Source organism: Saccopteryx leptura, chromosome 4 (assembly GCF_036850995.1).
Source record: "Saccopteryx leptura isolate mSacLep1 chromosome 4, mSacLep1_pri_phased_curated, whole genome shotgun sequence".
In the NCBI taxonomy this organism is placed as follows: domain Eukaryota; kingdom Metazoa; phylum Chordata; class Mammalia; order Chiroptera; family Emballonuridae; genus Saccopteryx; species Saccopteryx leptura.
Window position 1 is genome coordinate 165,822,018 of NC_089506.1, and position 24,806 is coordinate 165,846,823.

The 24,806-nt window shown below is 36.3% G+C and overlaps 1 protein-coding gene across 1 annotated transcript in view; it reads right to left on the reverse strand.

Moving 5' to 3' along the window:
- The window catches only part of FBXL17 (F-box and leucine rich repeat protein 17), a 685,599-nt gene that overhangs the window by 625,516 nt on the left and 35,277 nt on the right, over positions 1-24,806 (reverse strand). The window contains exon 4 of the mRNA XM_066381970.1: positions 12,489-12,620. Within this exon, the coding sequence (XP_066238067.1) occupies positions 12,489-12,620 (132 nt within the window). The remainder of the gene's footprint in view (positions 1-12,488; positions 12,621-24,806) is intronic.

Here is a 24,806-nt window from a genome sequence, read left to right on the forward strand (position 1 = left end):
CCAGATCAACTGGATTTAATATTTATAGATGTCTTCAGAACCTTTCACCCTAAAGCAGCAGAATATACATTCTTTTCAAGTACACATGGTACATTCTCTAGAATAGACCACATATTAGGGCATAAAACAAGTCTCAACAAATTTAAGAAGATTGAAATCATATCAAGCATCTTCTCTGACTACAATGCCATAAAACTAGAAATCAACTACAACAGAAAAACTGAGAAACACTCAAACACTTGGAAAATAAACAAAATGTTATTAAATAACAAATGGGTCAACAACGAGATCAAGGAAGAAATTAAAAATTTCCTTGAAACAAATAAAAATGTGCAAAGAACAACTCCAAATCTGTGGGGCAGAGCAAAAGCAGTCCTGAGAGGGAAGGTCATAGCATTACAGGCATACCTTAAGAAGCTAGAAAAAGCTCAAATAAAAAACTTAACCCTACAACTGAAAGAACTAGAAAAAGAACAACAAGTAAACCCTAGAGGAAGTAGAAGGAAGGAAATAAAAAAGATCAGAGAGGAAATCAATGGCATAAAAGACTAAAAAAAAATACAGAGGATCAATGAAACCAAGAGCTGGTTCTTTGAAAAGGTAAACAAGATCGATGAACCCTTAGCCAGAATCACCAAGAAAAAAACAGAAAGTACTCAAATACAGGTAAATAAAATTAGAAATGAGGGTGGAGAAGTAACAATGGACACAGCAGAAATACAAAGGATTGTAAGAAATTACTATGAAGAACTGTATGCCAAAAATTAAACAACTTAGGAGAAACAAATTCCTTATAAATATATAATCTTTCAAAAATCAATCTGAAAGAATCAGAAAACCTAAATAGACTGATTACAACAAATGAGATTGAAAGAGTTATCAAAAAACTCCCAACAAACAAAGGCCCTGGGCCAGATGGCTTTACAGGCGAATTCTACCAAACATTCAAAGAAAAACTAAACTCCTCTCCTTCTCAAGCTACTTTAAAAAATTCAGGAAGAGGGAAAACTTCTAAGCTCCTTTTATGAGGCGAGCATAATTCTGATTCCAAACTAGATGAAGACAACCAAAAGAAAGAAAACTATAGGCCAATATTCATGATGAATTTAGATGCTAAAATTCCTAACAAAATATTAGCAAACTGGATCCAGCAATACATGAAAAAAATCATACATCATGATCAAGTGGGATTTATTCTTGGGAGGCAAGGCTGGTACAGTATATGCAAATCAATCAATGTAATTCATCACATAAACAAAAGGAAAGACAAAAACCATATGATAATATAAACAGATGCAGAAAAAGCATTTGATAAAATCCAGCACCCATTTATGATCAAAATCCTCAGCAAAGTGGGAATACAGGAAACATACCTCAACAGATAAAGACCATCTATGACAAACCCACAGCCAACATCATACTCAATGGGCAAAAATTAAAAGCAATCCCCTTAAGATCAGGAACAAAGCAGGGGTGCCCCCTTTCACCACTCTTATTCAACATAGTCCTGGAAGTCCTAGCCACAGCAATCAGACAAGAAGAAAATGGCATCCAAATTGGAAAAGAAGAAGTAAAACTATCATTATTTGCAGATGATATGATACTATACATAGAAAACCCTAAAGTCTCAATCAAAAAACTACTGGGTCTGATAAATAAATTCAGCAAGGTGGCAGAATATAAAATTAATACTCAGAAATCAGAGGTATTTTTATACACCAACAATGATCTGTCTGAAAGAAATTAAGAAAACAATTCCCTTTACTGTTACAAAAAAAATAATAAAGTACCTGGGAGTAAATTTAACCAAGGAGGTTAAAGACTTGTACTCAGAAAATTATAAAACATTGATAAAAGAAATCAAGATACAAACAAATAAAAGCATATACCGTGTTCATGGTTAGGAAGAATAAACATCATTAAAATGTCCATATTGGCCCTGGCAGGTTTGCTCAGTGGTAGAGCGTCGGCCTGGCGTGCAGAAGTCCCAGGTTCAATTCCCGACCAGGGCACACAGGAGAAGTGCCCATCTGCTTCTCCACCCCTCCCCATCTCCTTCCTCTCTGTCTCTCTCTTCCCCTCCCACAGCGAGGCTCCATCGGAGCAAAGATGGGCCGGGCACTGGGGATGGCTCTGTGGCCTCTGCCCCAGGCGCTGGAGTGGCTCTGGTCGCAACAGAGCGACACCCCGGAGGGGCAGAGCATCGCCCTCTGGTGGGCGTGCCAGGTGGATCCTGGTCGGGCGCATGCGGGAGTCTGTCTGACTGTCTCTCCCGTTTCTAGCTTCAGAAAAATACCAAAAAAAAAAAAAAAATGTCCATATTACCGAAAGCAATTTATAAATTCAATGCAATTCCTATTAAAATACCACTGGCATACTTCAAAGATATAAAACAAATATTCAAAAATTCATATGGAACCAAAAAAGAACAAGAATAGCCTCAGCAATCTTGAAAAGGAAGAATAAAGTGGGAGGCATCACACTTCCTGATGTCAAGTTATACTACAAGGCCACTGTACTCAAAACAGCCTCGTACTGGCATTAGAACAGGCTTATAGATCAATGGAACAGAATAGAGAACCCAGAAATAAACCCACACCTTTATGGACAATTGATATTTGACAAGGGTGGTAGAGCATACAATGGAGTAAAGACAGTCTCTTTAACAAATGGTGTTGGGAAAATTGGACAGCTACCGCCTGACTTGTGGTGGCGCAGTGGATAAAGCATCGACCTAGAAATGCTGAGGTCGCCGGTTCAAAACCTTGGGCTTGCTTGGTCAAAGCACATATGGGAGTTGATGCTTCCAGCTCCTCCCCCCTGTCTCTGTCTCTCTGTCTCTCCTCTCTAAAATGAATAAATTAAAAAAAAAAAATTGGACAGCTACCTACAAAAAATGGAACTAGACCACCAAGTTACACCTTTTACAAAAATAAACTCAAAATGGATAAAAGACTTAAAGTTAAGCCATGAAACCATAAGCATCCTAGAGAAAACATAGGCAGTAAGCTCTCTGACATCACTTGCAGCAATATATTTGCTGATTTATCTCCATGGGCTAGGGAAATAAAGGACAGGATGAACAAATGAGACTATATCAAACTAAAAAGCTTTTGCACAGCTAAAGACAATATGAACAAAATAAAAAGGCAAACCACACAATGGGAGAACATATTCGACAATACATCTGATAAGGGATTAATAACCAAATTTATAAAGAACTTCTAAAACTCAACACCAGGAAGACAAATAATCCAATCAAAAAATGGGCAAAAGAAATGAACAGACACTTCTCCAAAGAGAACATACAGATGGCCAATAGGCATATGAAAAAATGCTCAACATCACTAATCATTAGAGAAATGCAAATTGAAACCACAATGAGATATCACCTCACACCAGTCAGAATGGCGCTCATCAACAAAACAACACAGAATAAGTGCTGGCAAGGATGTGGAGAAAAGGAAACCCTCTTGCACTGCTGGTGGGAAAGCAGACTGGTGCAGCCACTGTGGAAAACAGTGTGGAGATTCCTCAAAAAATTAAAAATCAAACTGCCTTTTGACCCTGCCATCCCACTTTTAGGAATATATCCCAAGAACACCACATCAATGATTCAAAAGGAAAAATGCACCTCATATTTATGGCAGCATTGTTTACAATAGCGAAGATCTGGAAACAGCTCCAGTGTCTGTCAGTGGACGAGTGGATTAAAAAGTAGTGGTACATATATACTATGGAATACTATTGGGCCATGAAAGAGAAGGATATTACTTTTGGCGACAACATGGATGGAACTGGAAACTATTATGTTAAATGAAATAAGCCAGGCAGAGAAAGAAAAATATCATATGACCTCACTCATTTGAGGAATCTGACAACAATATGAATGAACTGAGGAACGGAATAGAGACAGAGGCGGGATCAAAGGATTCAGAGGGAAAGGGGATGATAGGATGATAGGATAGGATGAGAGCAGAAAAGCAAATCCTGGAGGGCCAGGAGAGGGGGGAGGGTGTTATGCAAAGGGGACAAGAGGCTGTACTGGGAACATGGGGGAGGGGAGGATGTGTTCAGGAGACACTAGAATCTATGTAAACACAATAAATTAAAATTAAAACAATGAATTACATATGCATACTGCTAGATCTCAAAAACAAGTGAAAAGGAAAAAATGCAAATTATATATTGATATATACTTTGTGAGACCAGATATTAAAATATTAATAGATGACATCAGATATAAACTATATGTAGCTACAAACTAAACAATACCATATTATTGTTCATGGTATCATGTATGTTAAGCTTTTTTTAATGCTTAATGAATACTGGGTCATCATAGGAGTTATCTCCAAAAAGATACAGTGAGATGACAATGGATGCAAAACAACAAGAGACTTACAGTTTATTTGCTTAATTAATTCAAGAAGAAGAAAGAAGCCTAACCATGTTGTGGTGCAGTGGATACAGCATCAACCTGGGATGCTGAGGTCCCAGGTTCAAAACCTTGAGGTCTTCTTCAGCTCGAGCACGAGCTTAACCAGCTTGAGTGTGGGGTCACTGGCTTGAGCCCAAAGGTCACTGGCTCAGCTGGAACCCCTCTCACCTCAGTCAAGGCACATATGAGAAAGCAATCAATAAACAACTAAAGTGCCGCAACTATTGGTTGATTCTTCTCATCTCTCTCCCTTCCGAAGAAGAAGAAGAAGAGGAGGAGGAGGAGGAGGAGGAGGAGGAAGAAGAAGAGGAAGAAGAGGAAGAAGAAGAGGAGGAGGAGGAGGAGGAGGAGGAGGAGGAGAAGGAGGAGGAGGAGGAGAAGGGGAAGAAGAAGAAGAAAGAAATTACGAAAATGTAATTTCTATCATCTGGTTAATATGCATACAGGTTTTTTGTTTTGTTTTGTTTTTTACAGAGAGAGAGTCACAGAGAGGGATAGATAGGGACAGACAGACAGGAATAGAGAGAGATGAGAAGCATCAATCATCAGTTTTTCGTTGTAGCACTTTAGTTGTTCATTGACTGCTTTCTCATATGTGCCTTGACCATGGGGCTGCAGCAGACCGAGTAACCCCTTGCTCAAGCCAGCGACCTTGGGTCCAAGCTGGTGAGCTTTGCTCAAACCAGATTAGCTTGTGCTCAAGCTGGTGACCTCGGGGTCCCAAACCTGGGTCCTCCGCATCCCAGTCTGACGCTCTATCCACTGCGCCACCGCCTGGTCAGGCTGCATACAGGTTTAATTACTCTGTTAGTATTCTGCATTTTTTCTGCTTTCTCAAAATTTAAAAAATATGCTAAAAACCCAAAAATATGATCATGTTTCATATTTGGTGAATTCCATGCTATTACCTAAAAACATTCAAATTCCTTAGCATAGGACCCAAGAAACTTAATAATCTGGTCCCTACCTTCCCTTTTTAGTCCCAAATATGAACACTTACCCTATCCACCCTGCCTGTAAAGCTAATCTTACTGTAACAGCCAGCAGTTATTAAACATTCCGCATATTTTCCTGATGTCTGTCTTTGTTAATGCTGCTTCTACCAATTGTAATCACTTCCCCAACCAAAAATAATTGCTTGATTCACAATCATCACTATATATCATTCAAGAGCCAGTTTAAACATCACTTACTATTGAAAGGAATTCCTGATTCTTTCTTTATCTCTTACACAAGTAACAATTTTTATGATTAATACTTGCATAGCATGTAAGCCTAAACCAAAATCTCCTCTTTGTCAGTATAATTCTTTGTTTTAATTCCTCAACAGTTCTCACATGTGCCTTGAACATAGTAGTTATTCAAATGTTAATTAAACTGAACATTTGATATAGTGTTAAGGAACAGAGTAGAAAGTTATCAGTTCATTGATCCAGTAATTTTCAAACTTTTTTTATCTTATAGCACATATAAACTACTGAAATTCTGCAGCACACCAAAAAATATATTTTTTGCCAATATGACAATTTTGATTCATTCATACCAGTGGCTGCTGTGTTGGCTGTTGTTTTTTATCTGACAATCTAACAGAAAAGAGGTCAGTGCCCCTGACTGAATAGTCAGGTACTGCATGTTTTAAAAACTCTTGTAGCACACCAGTTGAAAATTTCTGCCTTAATCTATTAAAATTTCTGTTAAATATGCTGAACAAAAATGAAATGGTGGTAGCATCAGAATATAAATTTCACAAAAAATATAAAATACTGTGATTTTGCAAAGTAAATACTACATAATTTAATTCTACTATTACAGTTAATTATGGTCACATATTGTATAGGATTAAGATCAACATTAAACACTATCTTGAAGACAGTTTTCTCCTTTGATAATATTACTAATTTTCCCAGAAGAGATTTTAAATATATCTCCACTGGTACTTACAGCTTCCCCTGAAATCTGTTACCATCCTAGCAAAAAGTCTTTTGCTCATGCTAGTAATTAGCTTCTTCCTTTGATGTCTCACACTACTAGTCAGTGTTTTAAAGGGAAATAATGCCTTTTGGAAATCTCTGCTTTATTCAAATACATATGGATTAGCCCATCTGTTATGTATCCATGCAATCTAAAGGGCTGTCGACAAAAGTTTGGGAACCTAACAGATTCAGGTTAGAATCTTGACTTTAACACTCATTTGTTGTTATTTAACCTCTGTAGGCCTCAATTTATTCATCTATAAAATGAGATGAGTAATTGTGAGAATTATATAAAACTGCACAGTGCCTGGTACATTATAAATACTCAATAAAAGATAACTGTATTAAATTTTTTAAAAATCAAAAAATGACAGAAAAATCCTGAAATGTAGTATGCAACAATAAAATGAAGGTCAGTATCTTTAGGTCCTCTTTTTTAAAATGCCACATTCACGCAGCACTGTTTACTGAAAACTACCATTCCTGTGTGCAAGTAAATGTCACGTACATTAAGAGGGGAAAAGGCAATGAGGGCGAATATCTACCTGGGCGATTCTGGAGGATGAAGTGAAAATGAATCCCTCACAAATGTAAATTATTTATGTCTGACATTAGAAGTGAACTCACTTCACAAGGATTGCTAAGATATCTGGAGTACAGTAATGGGAGAATTGAAGAGAAGGGAGGATCAAATCCTTTAATATATGAACTCTAAATGGAAAAGAAAAAGAGTAAGAAAACACAAGCCTTCATGTAATACTGAATTAACTGCTGGTATTTAAGCTCTGATGCAAATATTTACCTTACATAACCCAGCTAATGAGTACATGACTATCAGTCTACTTACTTGACTGTTGCAAGAGCCTCTGCAAGCAGCAAAAAAGAATTATACTGTAGCTAATGGGTGAAATAAGAACATAGTAGGTCATATAAGCACTGAAACAGCCCAATTTAAATTGCTAAACTCCAGAAATATACTGGTAGAGAGAGAAAGAAAAGTAACCTTTATTGAATATATCCTAAGTCTGGGACCATGAAACACACTTGGTACTTTACCTCTTAATCTCATTTAGTCTGATCTTCCTAATAGCAAATCTGAAGTAGTAGTATATCCTTTCTGCAAACACGGAAATGAAAGCACCAAGTTTAAGAACCCAAATCACGAAACTACAGGATCAGGGCACAAACTGAGTTCAGTTGGATACAAACTTTGCATTTGCCTCAATCACCCCTTATATGCTTTCAGCCTGGAAGTAAATTTAGCTCCTACCTCATCTGTGTAAGCCTCCAAAGAATAATAAAATTAAAAACAATAAAAAATGTTACAAATAATGTTACAGCAGCAGTCAAAGAACTCTAGGAGATGTCAGACTTATGACACTAGTAAAATAACAATCCACCATAAGGCTGAAATATAAAATAAAATTTAAAAAAAGGTTATAATCAACTTTCAGGAAATCAAGTTTTAATCAGAAAATATTTATCATTTCCCTAAAACTTTCTAAAATCTATTTATAATACAAAACTACTTTCTTGATAATTTAGAAATCTATACTAATTCACAAACTCTACAAAGTAGAAGGTATTTTTTTAAAAAAACAGATACACACAACACATACATATCTAATAATATCAAACATGATAACCAGAGGAAAATATCATAAAAGCTATTTTCATAATAATTCATAAAATCCTAGTGAAATGCTTTAAAACATTAGTCTGAATAACAAATGACAAATAATCTATCTAGTCCCATCATTTTAAAATTGAATAAAATCTGCCCAAAGAGCTTCTCCATCCAAAGAGTAGAGAAGCAGAAACTGAAAGTAAAGAAGCAAAGAGAATAAACTTAATGAGTTCCTAAATCATCAATACCTATACATACAAATTAAATGTGCTTTCAAAATAACTTTGGAGCAAGTATTACACAGAGTGATATGAAAACTATTGCCACAGCAGGGAAACAGTGTGTACAATATATTAGACCCTCACTCTAGTTGTATTCCTCACATCTATTTCTAGATTGTACACAAGAGTTTTATGGCAAATGCAAAATACATCCACGTATGTGTATGACATCTAACACAAAAATGATTAAAAAAGAAACTCATTCTCTTTTGGAAAGATTTTAGATGTGAATGTTTGATTCTTTGCCTTACCATAATTCATCTGAGTCTTAAGATGTCAGGCCACTCAGTTTTCACCTGAATAAAATTTTCTCTCTGGTCAACATAGGAATCTCTCCCCTATTCTAAAGTTTATCATACTTAAATCAGTGCCACAAATAAGGATGTCTGAATATCTTGTGTAAAATAACAAGTTCACCTTTTAACATTCTAGCTGCAACTAAAGCTTCTAATTATTTTAACAAAAAATTTTAGCATTAAATCCACCCAAAGAACAAAAATTTTAAATAAACCATAATGTCTGCAAAAACTGTGTACAAGCATTGTATCTTTATAGTTATATCAAGCACACAAAAAGCTGTCACTGAAATACTATACAAAGACAATGCTGCCATCTAAAGGCCAAGCTACAACATGAAAAAAGCATACTCAGTCAAAAACTGTCAATATATAAAATTCAAGAAAGTTTATATCTTAAAACACTATGTTATGATGCTACACAGTTTAGATTACATAATGAAGCTCTAAAACTCCTTTTGAGAAAATTCAATCTAATAAGCAAGTTAGCAAAATAATTTGGCTAATAATTAATATTTGCACAGGTCAAATTCTGTTGGCATCCTTTCAGACACAGTATTCTCCTCTCAGTGTTTCTATCAGTTGTTAATTTAAAATATCTGTCCTATTTAATGAAATCTGTATTTCCTGTCTGTAATTACGAATACAATACAAATTATATATCTGCACAAACACTATTTGCCTTTAACCAGACTATTCCTGCTTACCCTATTTAAAATACTCATTGTTAAATGACTAATAACATTTCTCAGAGTTAAAACAACTACTAACTGTAGTTTTGCCATCCAAATATTTCTCCTTATTTCATAAATTCCAAAAATACAATGCAAAGTTCCTATGGGAGGTTAGCTATCAGTAATTCAATTGTCCAATATAAAGAGTTCAAATTATTCTAAACTTCCCTAAGAACCTTAAACTAAAAAAACAAATGAACAAACAAAATAAATGTGTTAAACTGAACTTTCTTTATCTGGAAAAATTACTTCAAATTTCCAATGAAATGAAATATTTATTGAATAATTATATAAACAAAACCAATTCCTTTGGCATTTAAGTACATAACAACATTTTAATGGACCATAAATATTAGGGAAAAGCTAATGTGAATATAACTAGAACCTTTAAAACATACACAATTTAAAGATACATACATATATATATATGTGCATATGTGTGTGTGTGTGTGTGTGTGTGTGTGTGTGTGTGTGTGTGTGTGTGTGTGTAGAGAGAGAGAGAGAGAGAGTTAATTCCTTTGGGAAACTGACTAAAATTTTTAATGTGTCAAAATAATGTTTCTCTGTGTTTACTCAACAACAAAAAAACAAATACATATTACTCAACAAATATTCTCATTATGTGATACATACAGAAATTTTAACTTGGAATTACCATCCTTTAACTTATCTTGAGTGTAAAGTGGAAACCAACAGGCAACAAATATATTCATAATCTCATAAGCACTACTACTTTTTTCATAGTTTTTTTTATGGGTCAGAGTCTGTACTAGACAATTTAAGGACTTTATGTCATTTAATCCTCAAAGCCACAATGTGCAAAAAGACAAGTATTAATTAACTCAATTGCCAATGAGGCACAGAGAGTTTAAGGAACTTTCCCAAAGTCACAAAGACAGTAAGTGGATACCAGGATTCAAAAATTCAGGTCTCTACTGTGGAAGACCTTATTCCCTCTTTAAGACCATACTGCCTCAGGAGTGATAATTAAGTTTATTTTAAATGTAGTAAAAAGAGCCTGACCAGGCAGTAGCACAGTGCCAGCAGGGGTCGTCAAACTTTTTATAAAAACCGCCCACTTTTGCAGTGCTGGTCAACCTGGTCCCTACCGTGCAACCAAACAGCTCCACGATTGGCCCATCATGAAAGCTGGAACGCCCACGTAGGGACCAGGTCTACCAGCACTGCAAAAGTGGGCGGTTTTTATAAAAAGTTTGACGACCCCTGGCAGAGCAACAGACTGGGAAGCGGAGGACCCAGGTTCGAAACCCTGAGGTCTCCAGCTTGAGCGCAGGGTCGCCAGCGTGAGCCCAAAGATCACTGGCTTGAAGCCCAAGGTCGCTGGCTTGAAGCCCAAGGTCGCTGGCTTGAACAAGGGGTCACTCGCTCTGCTGTAGGCCCCAGGTCAAGGCACATATGAGAAAGCAATCAATGAACAAGTAAGGTGCCGCAACAAAGAACTGATGCCTCTCATCTCTCTCCTTTCCTGTCTGTCTGTCTCTATCTGTCTGACTCTCTCTCTGTCTCTATAAAAAAATGTAGTAAAAAGAAATATTTTTACTATATAATTTCAGAGACAAATATGATTCTATGTGGTAATAAAGGCATTTACTTTTAACTTACAGTGTTTCCATTTTTCTAACTATTTTTAAAAATAGCATTATCGGCCCTGGCTTGTTGGTTCAGTGGATAAAGCGTCAGCCCAACCTCTGGATGTCCCAGGTTCGATTTCTGGTCAGGGCATACGGAGAAGCGACCATTGGCTTCTCTTCCCCTCACTCTCCCCCTTCTCTCCCTTTTCCCCTCCCACAGCAAGTGGCTCGACTGGTCCGAGTGTTGACCCCAGGCACTGAGAATAGCTGGGTTGGTGGAGCCAGCCTCAGGCACTAAAAATAGCTTGCTTGATTCTAGCATGTGAGTCTGTCTCACTACCTCCTCTCCTATCACTTAAAAATATATATGTGTATATATATTATATATATAATAACTCAAGTATTATCTTACTTGAATTGCTGATGCTTCTAAAAACTTTTAAAAATTTACATTACTATATGAAATGTATTTATCAAATTTTATAAACTAACTCAATGGGGGTATAATTAAAAAGCAAGTCTTCTTTGTAAATATGCTATATATTCAAGAACACCTTGCCTATTTTAAAGTGCACCCTTTTCAGCATTGAAAACTCTACTAGTACCTCCCTAGTGATAACCCTTTCTATTAATTTGTATTATAGATCTATCAAATCAAAATTAATGGATTTGGAATATTATTAAGGCTTAAAAAAGAAATGAAGCTCTGTCACATGCTACAACAGGGACGAACCATAAAAACATTATGCTAAGTGAAAGAAGCCAGACACAAAAAAACACATACTGTGTGATTCCAATAAAGGTATGTGAACTGTCTAAAACAGGTAAATCCATAGAGATAGAAAGTAGACTGCCAATTGCCAGGGGCTAAAGAAAGGGGGAAATGAGGAGTAATTGCTAATGAGCACAGAGTTTCTTTCAGGGGTAATGAAAATATTCTAGAATTAGTGATTGCACAACTTCGAGAATATACTAAAATCACTGAATTGTACACTTTAAAAGAGTAAATTTTATTATATATGAATTATATCTCAATAAAAGAAAATTAAATGGCTTTAAATATATTACATATAATATATTAAGTATAAGTCACACATGTATGTGCTTAAGATATAAAACCTATGTAACTACAATTATTTACCTCAATTTATTGAACCTCCTTTTTTACCACACTTAGTGAAATGAAAGGCTTCATTTCACAAGCATACATCTTACTGAGTATGAAAATAAAATCCTATCTAGAATTACTACAATCTCTAAATCAGAAGGAATTACAACCACATAATAAAGTCTGATACTAAAACTTAATTTTTTTCAATATACCTGAGTTATCTGAGTATCAAGCAAGTGCCACATATAAGATCATATATAGTTAGAGGATCAATTTGTAAAATCGTTGTTTTGAGAGAATTCTTGCTTTCAAGTAGTATTTGCCTCTCAACTACCAAAAAAAAAAAAGGTAGAAAACAATTTATAAGCTAAGTTATAAGGAATTCAAAGGTTAGAAACAAAATCGAAACTATAAGAATGATGTAAGTACTTACTAATTTGTTTTCCTGCATGTATATTCTTTGTAATTTCAGACAGCCTTTAGCTATGACGATCATGCCTTCATCTGAGATCTTGTAACACTGGCCGAAATGAATATCTTTGAGTTCTCTGCATTTTGAGCCCAGCTGTGAACAAAAAGATTTGGCTAAATGTTTAGAAAATAACAAAGATAACATATTTCTGGTAAATTTTCCAAACAATTTTTTTAAATAGCCTACCAAAGTCAATTAATTGTTTATAAACTACTTTTAAAATAAAATATTATACAAGCAATTTATAATTTAAAACAGTATTGTGAAGCCTTTCCACCTTCTAATCTACTTCCTTCCTTCAACTACTTCACACTATACGCCTACCTAAGTGCCTAGACTGCTTAACCTTAACACTTCAAATACACACCTTTACTTCTCTTGAGTCTTTATATCAGTTATAGTGTTACAGTGAGTAGGAAGGATGCCAGTCCAAGAAATAAAACAAAAACATTGACTGAAAGAATTCAATTCATGATATTCTAATTCTGCTTCTGATTGCCCCAATGAATCATTTCTCTCTTTCAGCTCAATTATTCTGTGCAAAAGAAAAAAGTCTGGCCTGACCTCTGGTGGCACCGTGGATAAAGCATCAACCTGGAATGCTGAGATCGCAGATTCAAAACCCTGGGCTTGCCTGGTCATTGCACATATGGGAGTTGATGCTTTCTACCCCTCCCCCTTCTCTCTCTTTTAGCTCTCTCTCTCTAAAAATGAATAAATAAAATCTATAAAAAGAGTCTGAATATACTACAACTAATATTCCAGTTAGAATAGTTACACTGTGGTACATTAAAAAATAAAAGGAATAGTGATTTCCTGATTGAAATCCCAATTGTACCTTAAGTAATTAATGAACAAGTACAATGTTCCCATTTAAAAACATTAAGTATCATAAAGAACAAATTACATTTATTTATTTTCAAATCTACAGTAGTGATAAGATCACCAAAGCAAATTATAAATGAATGCTGTTTTATAAGTATTAAATATAAAGAGAGTCATCTTCCAGCTAAAATAAGAAACTTACTTCATTAACAACCTATAGATTAAAAATTACCAAAAAGTTACGTAAGAAGATAAAATAAAATAAAACCCAGTGTTGGCAAGGTTTCAAAGTATGCTAATAACCACTGGTAAGAGCGTAAATTAATAATAAAAATGTTCCTAGAGGCTATTTCCCATATTTTTTTTTTGAAGTGAGAGGTGAGGGTGGCAGAGACAGACTCCTGCATGCCCCCCAACCAGGATCCACCTGGCAGGCCCCCTACCAGGAGAAGCTCTGCCTATCTGGGCTGCAGTTCTGATGCTCAGCAACTGAGCTATTTTTAGTTCCTGAGGAGAGGCCCTTGGAGCCATCCTCAGTGCTTGGGGCCAACTTTGCCCGAACCATTTAAGCCATGGATGTGGGATGGGAAGAGAGAAAGAGAGAAGGGGGGGAAGGGTGGAGAAGCAATTGGTTGCTTCCCCTGTGTGTCCTGAACAGGAATCAAACCCAGGACTTCCACACAACAGGCCAATGTTCTACCACTGAGCCAAGCAGCCAGGGCCCCTATAATTTTTAAAAATTATAAAAATGTGTGTGAAAAATTTATAACTCCACTTCTAAGTATTTACTAAAAAATTAACTAAGGAAGGATATATAACTGAATAGACACGTAGCAAAGCAAGCATATTAAAATGTTAATTATATAATCTAAGTAGTGGATATATAAGTGTTTACTATAAAGTTCAAATTTTCCATATATTGAAATTTTTTCATAATAAACTATTATAATAATCAACTAACAGTGTGTTGGTATTTAGCTATAAGAAATTAGCACCCTGGCCAGTTGGCTCAGCGATAGAGCATTGGCCCGGCGTATGGAAGCCCTAGATTCGATTCCCAGTCAGGGCACACAGGAGAAGCAACCATCTGCTTCTCCACCTCTCCCTCTCCCCTTCTCTCTGTCTCTCTCTCTCTGTCTCTCTCTCTCTCTCTCTCTCCTTCTCTCTTTCTCATCACCCCTGCAACCATGGCTCAAATGAGCAAGTTGACCCCGAGTGCTGATGCTGGCTCCATGGCCTCACCTCAGGCACTAAAATAGCTCAGTTGCCAAACAACAGAGCAGCTGCCTCAGAAGGGCAAGCATCACCTTGTAGCAGGCTTGCCTGGTGGATCCCAGTCAGGGCACATGCAGGAATCTGTCTTGCTGCTCCCTGCCTCCCCACTCCTCATTTAATAGAAAAAAAAAAATAGCAAAAAAAAATTTTTTTCAATAGTAAAAAGTAGAAAACCTAAAGGTAAAAATTAAGGTGCTTTCACAAAATTATTATATAGCCATTAAAATTGAATTAAACACAATAAAAATAAAAATTTTACATATATTTTTATAATATACTCCAACTTCATAAACTAATTGTGCATATTTAAATATATAATACATATGGGTAGCATCGGCTCAGCGTGTGGAAGTCCCGGGTTCAATTCCCGGTCAGGGCACACAGGAGAAGGGCCCATCTGCTTCTCCACCCTTCCCCCTCTCCTTTCTCTCTATCTCTCTCTTCCCCTCCCGCAGCCAATGCTCCATAGGAGCAAAGTTGGCCCAGGTGCTGAGGATGGCTCCATGGCCTCTGCCTCAGGCACTAGAATGGCTCTAGTTGCAGCAGAGCAACAGCCCAGATGGGCAGAACATTGCCCCCAGGTGGGCATGCTGGAGTCTGTCTGTCTGCTGCTCCCTACTTCTCACTTCAGAAAAAAAAAAAGAAAAGAAAAAATAAATAAATATACTTATTGGTATATGTATATAGAGAAGAAGCTAAAGTATACAATAAGGTGTTAACAGTGGTTAACCTAATTAGTGCTATAATAGGAGATATTGTTTTGGTTTTCTGCCTGTCAATCTCCGTTTAAAAAAAAAAATTACTTTTATAATAAAATCTTTCAAGTTCTGTTTTAATTACTAACATTATCAGAAATGTAACTGATTGCAGTTATATTTTTTAGGTATGGTAATACTATGTATTTTAATGTAGGCTACACTATAATCAATTATATATTCCACTCCATATATAAACTCCGTGAAGATAAAACTTTTTTCATTAACTAATATATCCCTGGTGCCTGCCTAGTGTCTTACACTTAGTTGACAGTTAGTATTGCCTAATGAATTAAAGTTTAATAAGGGTTATACACTGTAGAAGCCACTCTGAAAAATGTGAACAAAATAGGAAACCATGATTACGGTTTCATGTCTCAGTTAATTCAGGAGTTCTAAATTGGGTTCATGGGTAGAATTCAGAGATTCCAGGAAAAAATAGTACATTTTTATTTTCATACTATCCTCTAAATGAATTTCAGCCTTTCCAGTACTTATTAATATAAGCAAAAAATAAATTTTAAAAATCACAGTAGTTAGCAGTACATGGGACTTGGTAAACAACAGATATAAAAGATAATTACAGCCTGACCAGGCAGTGGTACAGTGGATCGAGTGTTGAACTGGGACACAGAGGACCCAGGTTCAAAACCCCAAGGTTACCAGCTTGAACATGGGCTACCAGCTCAAGTGTGGGGTCGGTGGCTTGAGCATGGGATCATAGACATGACCCCGGGGTTGCTGGCTTGAGCCCAAAGGTCACTGGCTTGAAGCCCAAGGTCGCTGGCTTCAGCAAGGGGTCACTCGCTCTGCTGTAGCCCTCCAATCAAGGCGCATATAAGAAAGTAATTAATGAACAACTAAGGAGTCGCAACAAAGAACTGATGCTTCTCATCTCTCCCCCTTCCTGTCTGTCTGTCCCTGTCTGTCCCTCTCTCTGTCACTCTCACTGTCACAAAGAAAACAAGATAATTTCATATAATATTACTGCTATTGCAGATACAATGAAATAACATTTTTGTTCATCTGTATTCGTCATGTTCCTTAAATCTGTTATCACATCTTATAATGCATTAAAAAGCATACAAATTTCTAGAACAAATGTATAATGGCACATTAGTTAAACCTGACAAAGCTTAATCCAAAGCCAATTGTGGGAAAAGCACAGAAGCAACTTGTTAATCACTACAGAACTCCCAATAGGCTCACATATGTCTGGCCATGAGGACGAGGTTAGTGCTAAACACACAGGATTCTTTAAATTCTGTTTTTAGAAGTAGTTAAGCACTCAGATCATCTCCCAGTACTGCACAGCCTGACCTTGCTCACTCTCCCACAATAGCAAAAGACTGGAGTTCACCAGGGAGAGTAAAACAGAGGGTATTTGGACTGGGGTACTCCATTCACACCTGAAAGCAGAAACACATTGCTGAAAATGTGGGCATGATATGAAAGCTTACACAGTGAATATGGAAGAATTCAAAGAATTAGTTCTATAAAATGTTCTATGATGAAAGGCTACAGACTTCCAGAATGAAAGGGCTGACTCATGTGTCTAGCACAAGCAACAAAGTGGCTAGGCAAATCATCATAAATTTCAGAATTATGAATATAAAAAAAGAATCTACAGACTTCCAGAGAGAAACAGATTTCATACAAATGATTAAGAATATTTTTAAAGGCATCAAACTTTTCACAACACTGAAAGAAAACAATAGGTTCATGCCATCAAATTGTAAAGGAAAATTATTTCAAACCTAGAATTCTATACTCAGGATTCAGACTATGAATTAAATGTAAGGGTAAAATTAAATAGAGACATTGCAGACATGCAACTTCTTAAAGATTTCTCAAATATTCTTTATCAAGAAATTATTTGAATTTGTGCTCTACAAAACATGAGAATACAGTAAGACAAAGAAGACACAGCATCTGAGCAACAGAACATCTAATATAACAGCAAGATGAGAAATGCCTTAAGGATAATGGTGACAGTAAGATACTAAGATGACTACTAATGCTAGAGCATTTACATACAAGAAGTCCATCATGAAGCCTTCAGACTATACAAGGGAAATCTGCTTTAAAAAGTGTAAGGTCAGGGGCCGCTGCCGCCATCACGGCCATTCACATGCAGGTTCCCGTTAGATTCGGACAGACGGTAAAGATACTGCGGAGCCAAAAACTGGTGGACTATATTTTAGCCTCGCAACCGGCCAGCGAGTAAAAACAAACACACAGAGGGTACCAAAACCCACTCACATGTTCTCCGGTTCCACACCAGGAGAATCTTTTCCGGTTTTTCCTAGAATCAAAGGCCTCCACTAGTCTAAGTCACCTCTGGTTCTCCATCTGCACATCTTCTCCCTCCTCATCTCTGCACAAACTGGCTTCACCTCTAAATTTCTACCCTTCTTTATCTTAGGAACAAACTGCCCATAGGAAGCAAGCAACCTCCACTTCTACAAACACAGGCCACTCTGCTGGTCTAGCCTAACTGATAGTGAGTGAGATGGCCAAACTCCAGCACTGAGTTAACAATTCCATTTAACTCTATTACTAAGCAACATTTTCCAATCTAGCCTTTCTGAATAATAAAGGTATAACTTTTCCTCTGTCAGTATTTCTTTATCTTGTCAATCTGTTCAGAGCCTAAGCAATAAAGAGACCTCAATATTTAGTGCACAAGCCAGGTTCATCGAGATGGAAGAACATAATTTACATAAAAGGAGTAACAAGTATTTTTTAAGGTCTTAGACATCAATTTGTGTGAACAGGTTGGTAGAGTCTCAGATTAAGACAGGTAAAGGCATACTGCTACAGCCTGAGAAAGACATTTAAGCTAAGTACCTCGTGTTTTGACCTTAGCATGTGGTTTCAGTGGCTTTATCTATAAACAAATGACTTTTCATAGAGATAGGGGCCACAGGAAGGGCTACACACAGTTAAGGACCCTGTGGCTGGCCTCACCAGACATTCACAGCATGGAAGCCCAAGCAACTTATTAGGGAAAATTGCTTCATTTATAATTATAATTACTGTCATTTAGTCACACTGCAGAAACTGATCTTCTGTTTTAGACGTCAACAGAGGACATAATAGGCAAGATGGAATATGCATCGGTGCCTATCTGCACTAATCACCATTTCCCCAACTATAAAGGTCCTAATGTTCCAGGCTATCCAAGTAATCATTATACCCAGTGCATTTTCCAGTTGTGCAGATGTTCAAATCTCTCAATGCTACAACCATGTATCATTCACAGAAAATCATTCTGAAGGTAACATGCCCTGGATTTAACACAATTATCTAAAAACAGTAATAGTAGTAGTATAACTCTTGTAAATACAGCATTCTCTATCCACAAAGATAGTGCTAAACACACGGTAGCTCTGGCCCTGCCAAAATGGAGACATCTTGTTAAGGGCCTTGGTATCCAGGTAAGACACCAAACTGGTGGTACCATGGAGTAAGAATCAGGCCCTAAAGTAAGGCCTAGTCTAGACTGTCCAAGTTAGAGGGATTTGGAAAAGACCTTGGGGGTTTTTCACAGATCTACCACACTGAAGCATAGAACTGAGTATAAACAAGATCACAACGATGATCCAGTAATTGCAATGCCTTTAAAAAAAAGTCAACATATGGTTTCTAGACCAGCATATAAAGAACTTAGAAAGTTGCCACTCCACCTTAACAACAAATTAAAAAGCTGAACAAACCAAAAAATCAACAACTTTTCTTACATTACATCAGAAAATCAGATTATAGGGAACACCATTGCCCCCAAAATTGGAGAGACAAAAAAATGGATACTCAGAATCACAACTTGCTGGAGCAGAAACCAGCTAGAACCTCCCTCCACAGGAAACCAGTGCCAAGGTAGGAAACCCTAAACTGTAATTTATCTCTTCCTGTATCAAATAAATAATTTACTCTTATTTTATCCTAGCAAAATGTCAGTAACTAAAGAACTTACAAATTCCTCAAAATTACCTCCATTATACTTTCCACCTTACCAAAGAACACTCTGAAATGCTAAGTCATCATCAAATAAGAACACCTATCTGGTTGCTGTTGACTGGATGTGTATGACCACTCACCTTGCTTGGATAATGGAAAACTGCTGCCTGAGGGCCCTGCTAGGTAATGGAGGTTATCACCTTTGTGGAATTTCAGCTCCAACAGCACCTCTCCATTCATACCCAGCCTGTACTTCATTGCTACTCCACAATCCTAACTCATTCTTCACCCAAGTAAATGAGTGACCTAAAACATAGAGCCCAGCATGTCATTTAAGATGTTCTGCATTTTTATCAATACCAGTCTAGTATCTGGTTTCTCAGGAAAAACACAAGTCAGTTGTCTAGAAATAGAAACTTTCCTCTAACTCAAGAAGAATAACCCTGGCCCTGGCCAGATAGCTCCATTGGTTAGAGCATCGGCCTAAAGCACAGAGGGTGCTGGTTCGATCCCCGGTCAGGGCATGTACAGGAACAGATTGATGTCCCCATCTCTCTCTCTTGCCCTTCCTCTCTGGCTAAAATCAATAAATAAAAATTAATAATAAATAAATTCATGTTGAAAAACAGATGAACCCTGAAGGAAAGTGTTAAATGTAAAGCGTGTTGATAGCTACTTCACTTAAAAGAAGCCAGTCCATCCACCCAGTAAGCCATGGTTCATTTTGACAGTAATTAAACTTTAAGTGAATAAGAGTAAGTAAATATAATGAATTATCCTTGATTCATCATTTTCTTTTTTACAATAATTGTTCAAGATTATTCACAAATTTACTTAAAAACATTCAAAGGTATTTTTCAAATTTTTCTTTTAAATATTGGGAGGTGATTTTCCCAGCATTTCAAATTTTAATTAAAATTGTACATATTACCCTTGAGAATTTATAAAAGATCATTCATTTTAAGAAGCCACCTTCTGTTACTGGGTTATTTTTACAATAAAACAAACAACTTAGAAAGAGTATACTTCAATTGACAAAGAAGCTAGACAACTGAAACCACAACATGAGACCCACTGGGATAAAAACAAGAATTGGTCTTTCAATGTCACATGAAACCTGCTCAAAACCAATACTAAGAAACTATTTTAAAAATACCAGGTGTGCTGCTTTTAATAAAAAAAGGAAAGTTGTTCCTTCTACTTTCCATTCCCAATCCATCACCACTGTACCTATTACAGACATGCAAAAGAGAGCAGTGAATAAAACCCACAGTCCTTATCTTCTAGTTATTCCACTAGAAGTATGTTAATTGTTCATGCTTGTAAGATTATAAAAATGAAAATTTTGTAATTTGATTAATTTGTCATTTGTAGTAGTGTAGCAGTATTATAAGATATGGAAGAGAACAAAGCAAATTTTTCAAATGGCCACTAACCTAACCCACTTTAAGGATTCCAATTTCAATCTTTTTCCTAAACTTGTACTGTTTAACTTTGCCTTGTGCAAAGACACTTCCATTTGATACAATGAAAATATGCTACATAAGCTCTCAAAATATGTGCGAGTTCTATTTTTTAAATTGTATTGGTATGGTATATAATTTAAAAAGGGAGTAAATGAAAACTCTAAACACATAAAGAATAATCATTTGATGAATCGATTACACATTGAAAAAAAATTTTTTTTAGAAAACCAGCAAAAATACTATTGTAACACCAATATACAAAAAAATAAAATACTTATTACTGTTTCAACTAAGAAAATCCTGTGGACAAAATTTCTGCAACTTGGCCCCGGCCAGTTGGCTGAGTGGTAGAGCGTCAGCCCAGCATAAGATGTCCCAGGTTTGATTCCTGGTCAGGACACACAGGAAAAGCGACCATTGGCTTCTCCACCCCTACCCCTTCTCTCTCTTGTCTTTCTCTCTCTAACTTCCTCGCCCATAGCCATGGCCTGATTGGTTCAAGTGCATCAGCCCTGAGCACTGAGGATGGCTCCATGGAGCCTCCGCTTCAGGAGCTAAAGATGGCTCAGTTGCGAGCATGGCCCCAGATGGGCAGAGCATCTTCCCCAGATGGGGGTTGCTGGGTGGATCCCAGTCAGGGTGCATGCAAGAATTTGTCTCTCTATCTCCCTTCCTCTCACTTGGAAAAGAAGAAGAAGAAAAAACTTCTGAAACTTAACTAAAAGCATAGGAAGCTATCAAGTGTCCATCAACAAATGAAGAGGGTGAAAATGTGGTTTATACAAACGATGCAATACTATTCAGCCATAAAAAGGAATGAAACTCAGTTAAATGCTAAAACTTTGATGAACCTGGAAACATTATAAATGACATAAGGCAGACATGAAAGAATTAATATTGTATGATTCTAGCTACATGATAGAGCCAGAATAGGCCTAGAATTCACAAAGAAATGAGAATAGAGTTTACTAAGGAGTGGGGGGAGAAGGCCAGAGGAATAGAAATTAATTGCTTGGACGTGAACTGCAAAGTATAGAATGTGACAACAATTCCAGTGCCATGCAGACTTTTCCTGGATGTGGACTTTTCCTGGACTCCTGCTCCTTGTGACAGCTCCTAACAGACTGAACTGGGGTTGGGTTGCATTTGCAGGGATTTGGAATGGTGATGGTGCCAACTTGCACTTGGTGAACATGTTAAGGACACCACTCTTTTATGGATTCTTGCTGTATTGGCCAAGAGTTTGCTTAAAGGCTTTAATCACTGTAAAAAAAAATAGAAGACTGGATGGAGAGGATGTGGCGCATGTACACCATGGTGTACTGTTCAGCCATAAGAAATGATGACATCGGATCATTTACAACAAAATGGTGGGATCTTGATAACACTGTATGAAGTGAGGTGGGTGGGTCGGAAAAAACCGGGAACTACAGGATTCCATACATTGGTGGGACATAAGGACGAGACTAAGAGACATGGATGGGAGTGTGGTGGTTAGACGGGGGGAGGGAAGGAGAAAGAGGGGGAGGGGGAGGGGCACAAAGAAAACTAGATAGAAGGTGATGGAGGACAATCTGACTTTGGGTGATGGGTATGCAACATAATTGAATGACAAGATAACTTGGACGTTTTCTTTGAATATATGTACCCTGATTTATTGATGTCACCTCATTAAAATTAATAAAAATTTATTTATAAAAATTTTTTTTAAAATAAAAATTAAATTAAAAAAGAAATTAATTGCTTAATAGATATGAAGTTACTATTTGAAATGATGAAATATTTCTGGAAATAGATATTGGTGATAATTACATAACATTATAAATGTATGCAATATCACTAAATTATACACTTAAAGTGGTTAAAATGACAAATTATATGTATATTTTACCACAGAAAAAATCAACACACTGAAATAGCAAATGTCAATAAAACCTGATGAGAAAAAAACTGCCAACTGAGAGTGATATTTGTTCCCAGACCTGTTTTATTCTAATTTTAATTATAACATAATTATATTAAATATTAAATAAACTGATTTGAATAAGAAGGAATAAGAAAGCTCTTCTATAAAAACTAGGTTTAATGTTTTGCACTCAATAAGCCACAAAAAAACTGCTATGGAATTGGTTTGGGGTAAGACAACTACAAAACTATAAAATATTGGGAAAATCGTATTCTACACGAAGCTGCTGCACTCTTACTGCTTCATAAATAGTTTTGAGTTTGTGCCCCGTTCAGTGAAAAAACAACAACTGAAAATCATGGATGCCACCTTAAATCTAGTGCATAGTATGTCAAGCTCACTCTAGCCATCTTACTCACTAATAAATCTACATTTATACAATTTTTAAATTAAAATGTTTACAATACACGTTGATTTTTGTGATTCTATAACTTAACTGATTTTCAGTTAACTGACCAACTTCCATTCTCAGGCTCATCAAGTAAGAAGATTTATGCAGAATCATAACAATGCCTACTTATACCTCACAGGATTGTTAAGAAGATTAAAAACAATAATGCAAGTAGAAATTATTATTAGCACACTGTAAGTATAGAACTACTTAGTAAATGTTATATATCAGTATTAATTATTATTAATGAGTAAAGAAGGAAGCTATTGGAACACTTTTCATTAAGATTCATATGAAGAAAACATTTTAGAAGTGCTATAGTGATAAATTTCCAGGGGGAATAAAATTCATCTAGGTATTAAATGAAGGCTCTATACCAGCAATTTTCAACTGATGTGCTGCAAGAATTTTTTTTAATTTTTTTATTATTCATTCATTTTAGAGAGGAGACAGGGGGAGACAGAGAGAGAGAGAGAGAGAGAGAGAGATAGGAGAGAGACAGGGGGGAGGAGCTGGAAGTATCAACTCCCATATGTGCCTTGACCAGGCAAACCCAGGGTTTCAAACCGGCGACCTCAGCATTTCCAGGTCGATGCTTTATCCACTGCGCCACCACAGGTCAGGCAAGAATTTTTAAGACACATAATATCTGACTATTTACTCAGAGGCACTGACCTCTTTTCCCTTAGGTTGTCAAATAAAAAAAAGATAACAGGCAACACAAAAGAGCCAGTTGTATGAATTAATCAAAATTATACCAAATATTTTGTCAGATAAGCAAAATATACATATTTTTGGTGTGCCACAGAATTTTAGTAATTGTTTATATGTGCCATGAAATGAAAAAGGTTGAAAAATCACTGCTTGGTTTAATTACAGATGGAGAATATTTTCTCTAGTCATTGGATATCCAGCTTAAAAGCCTAGGTATGATACCTAAGATTTGGAGATCAAGCAGAATCGAAACAAAATATTGGCTCCATACCTCCTGAGCTGCACAAACTTGGACAAGTTACTTAGCTTCCAAGACATTCTATTTTTTATCTAGAAATACCGTATCAGTGTTGTAGTGAAGAGTAAACTGGATAACATATATGAAAGCACATAATACAATCTCTATCATATGGAAAGCACCCAAAATATATTTCCCTTTGCCCGTTGTGATGCTAATTTAGAAAGAGAATACTTAATACATTCTTGCACTATCTAAATTTTGATAAAGACATTTTGATAAAGAAGGCTCTTCTGGTTTCTCAGATTATAAACATCAATTATCATTACAGGGATAAACAAGCATCATGTCATCTGAAAAGAGGGCAATGAGCTGAGTATGCTGAGTATGAACCCTAGACACCCCTGGATATGTCAGCTCTATCACTTACTACTTTACCTCACATAAATTACTTATAATTTCTCTGTAATTGCTTTCTCATCTATAAAAAGAGAATAATACCCAACTCACAGGGTGACTGTGAATCAATAAATTAGACAGATGAATATATAGTTAAAATATATAAACAATGCCTGACACATGGTAAATGCTCAATAAAAATTATATACCTACTCTTTACCTAGTTAACTGAATATCACTGGAACATGTAAAAACAGATTAGTATCTGTTGGTGAAAACAACATTTTCCT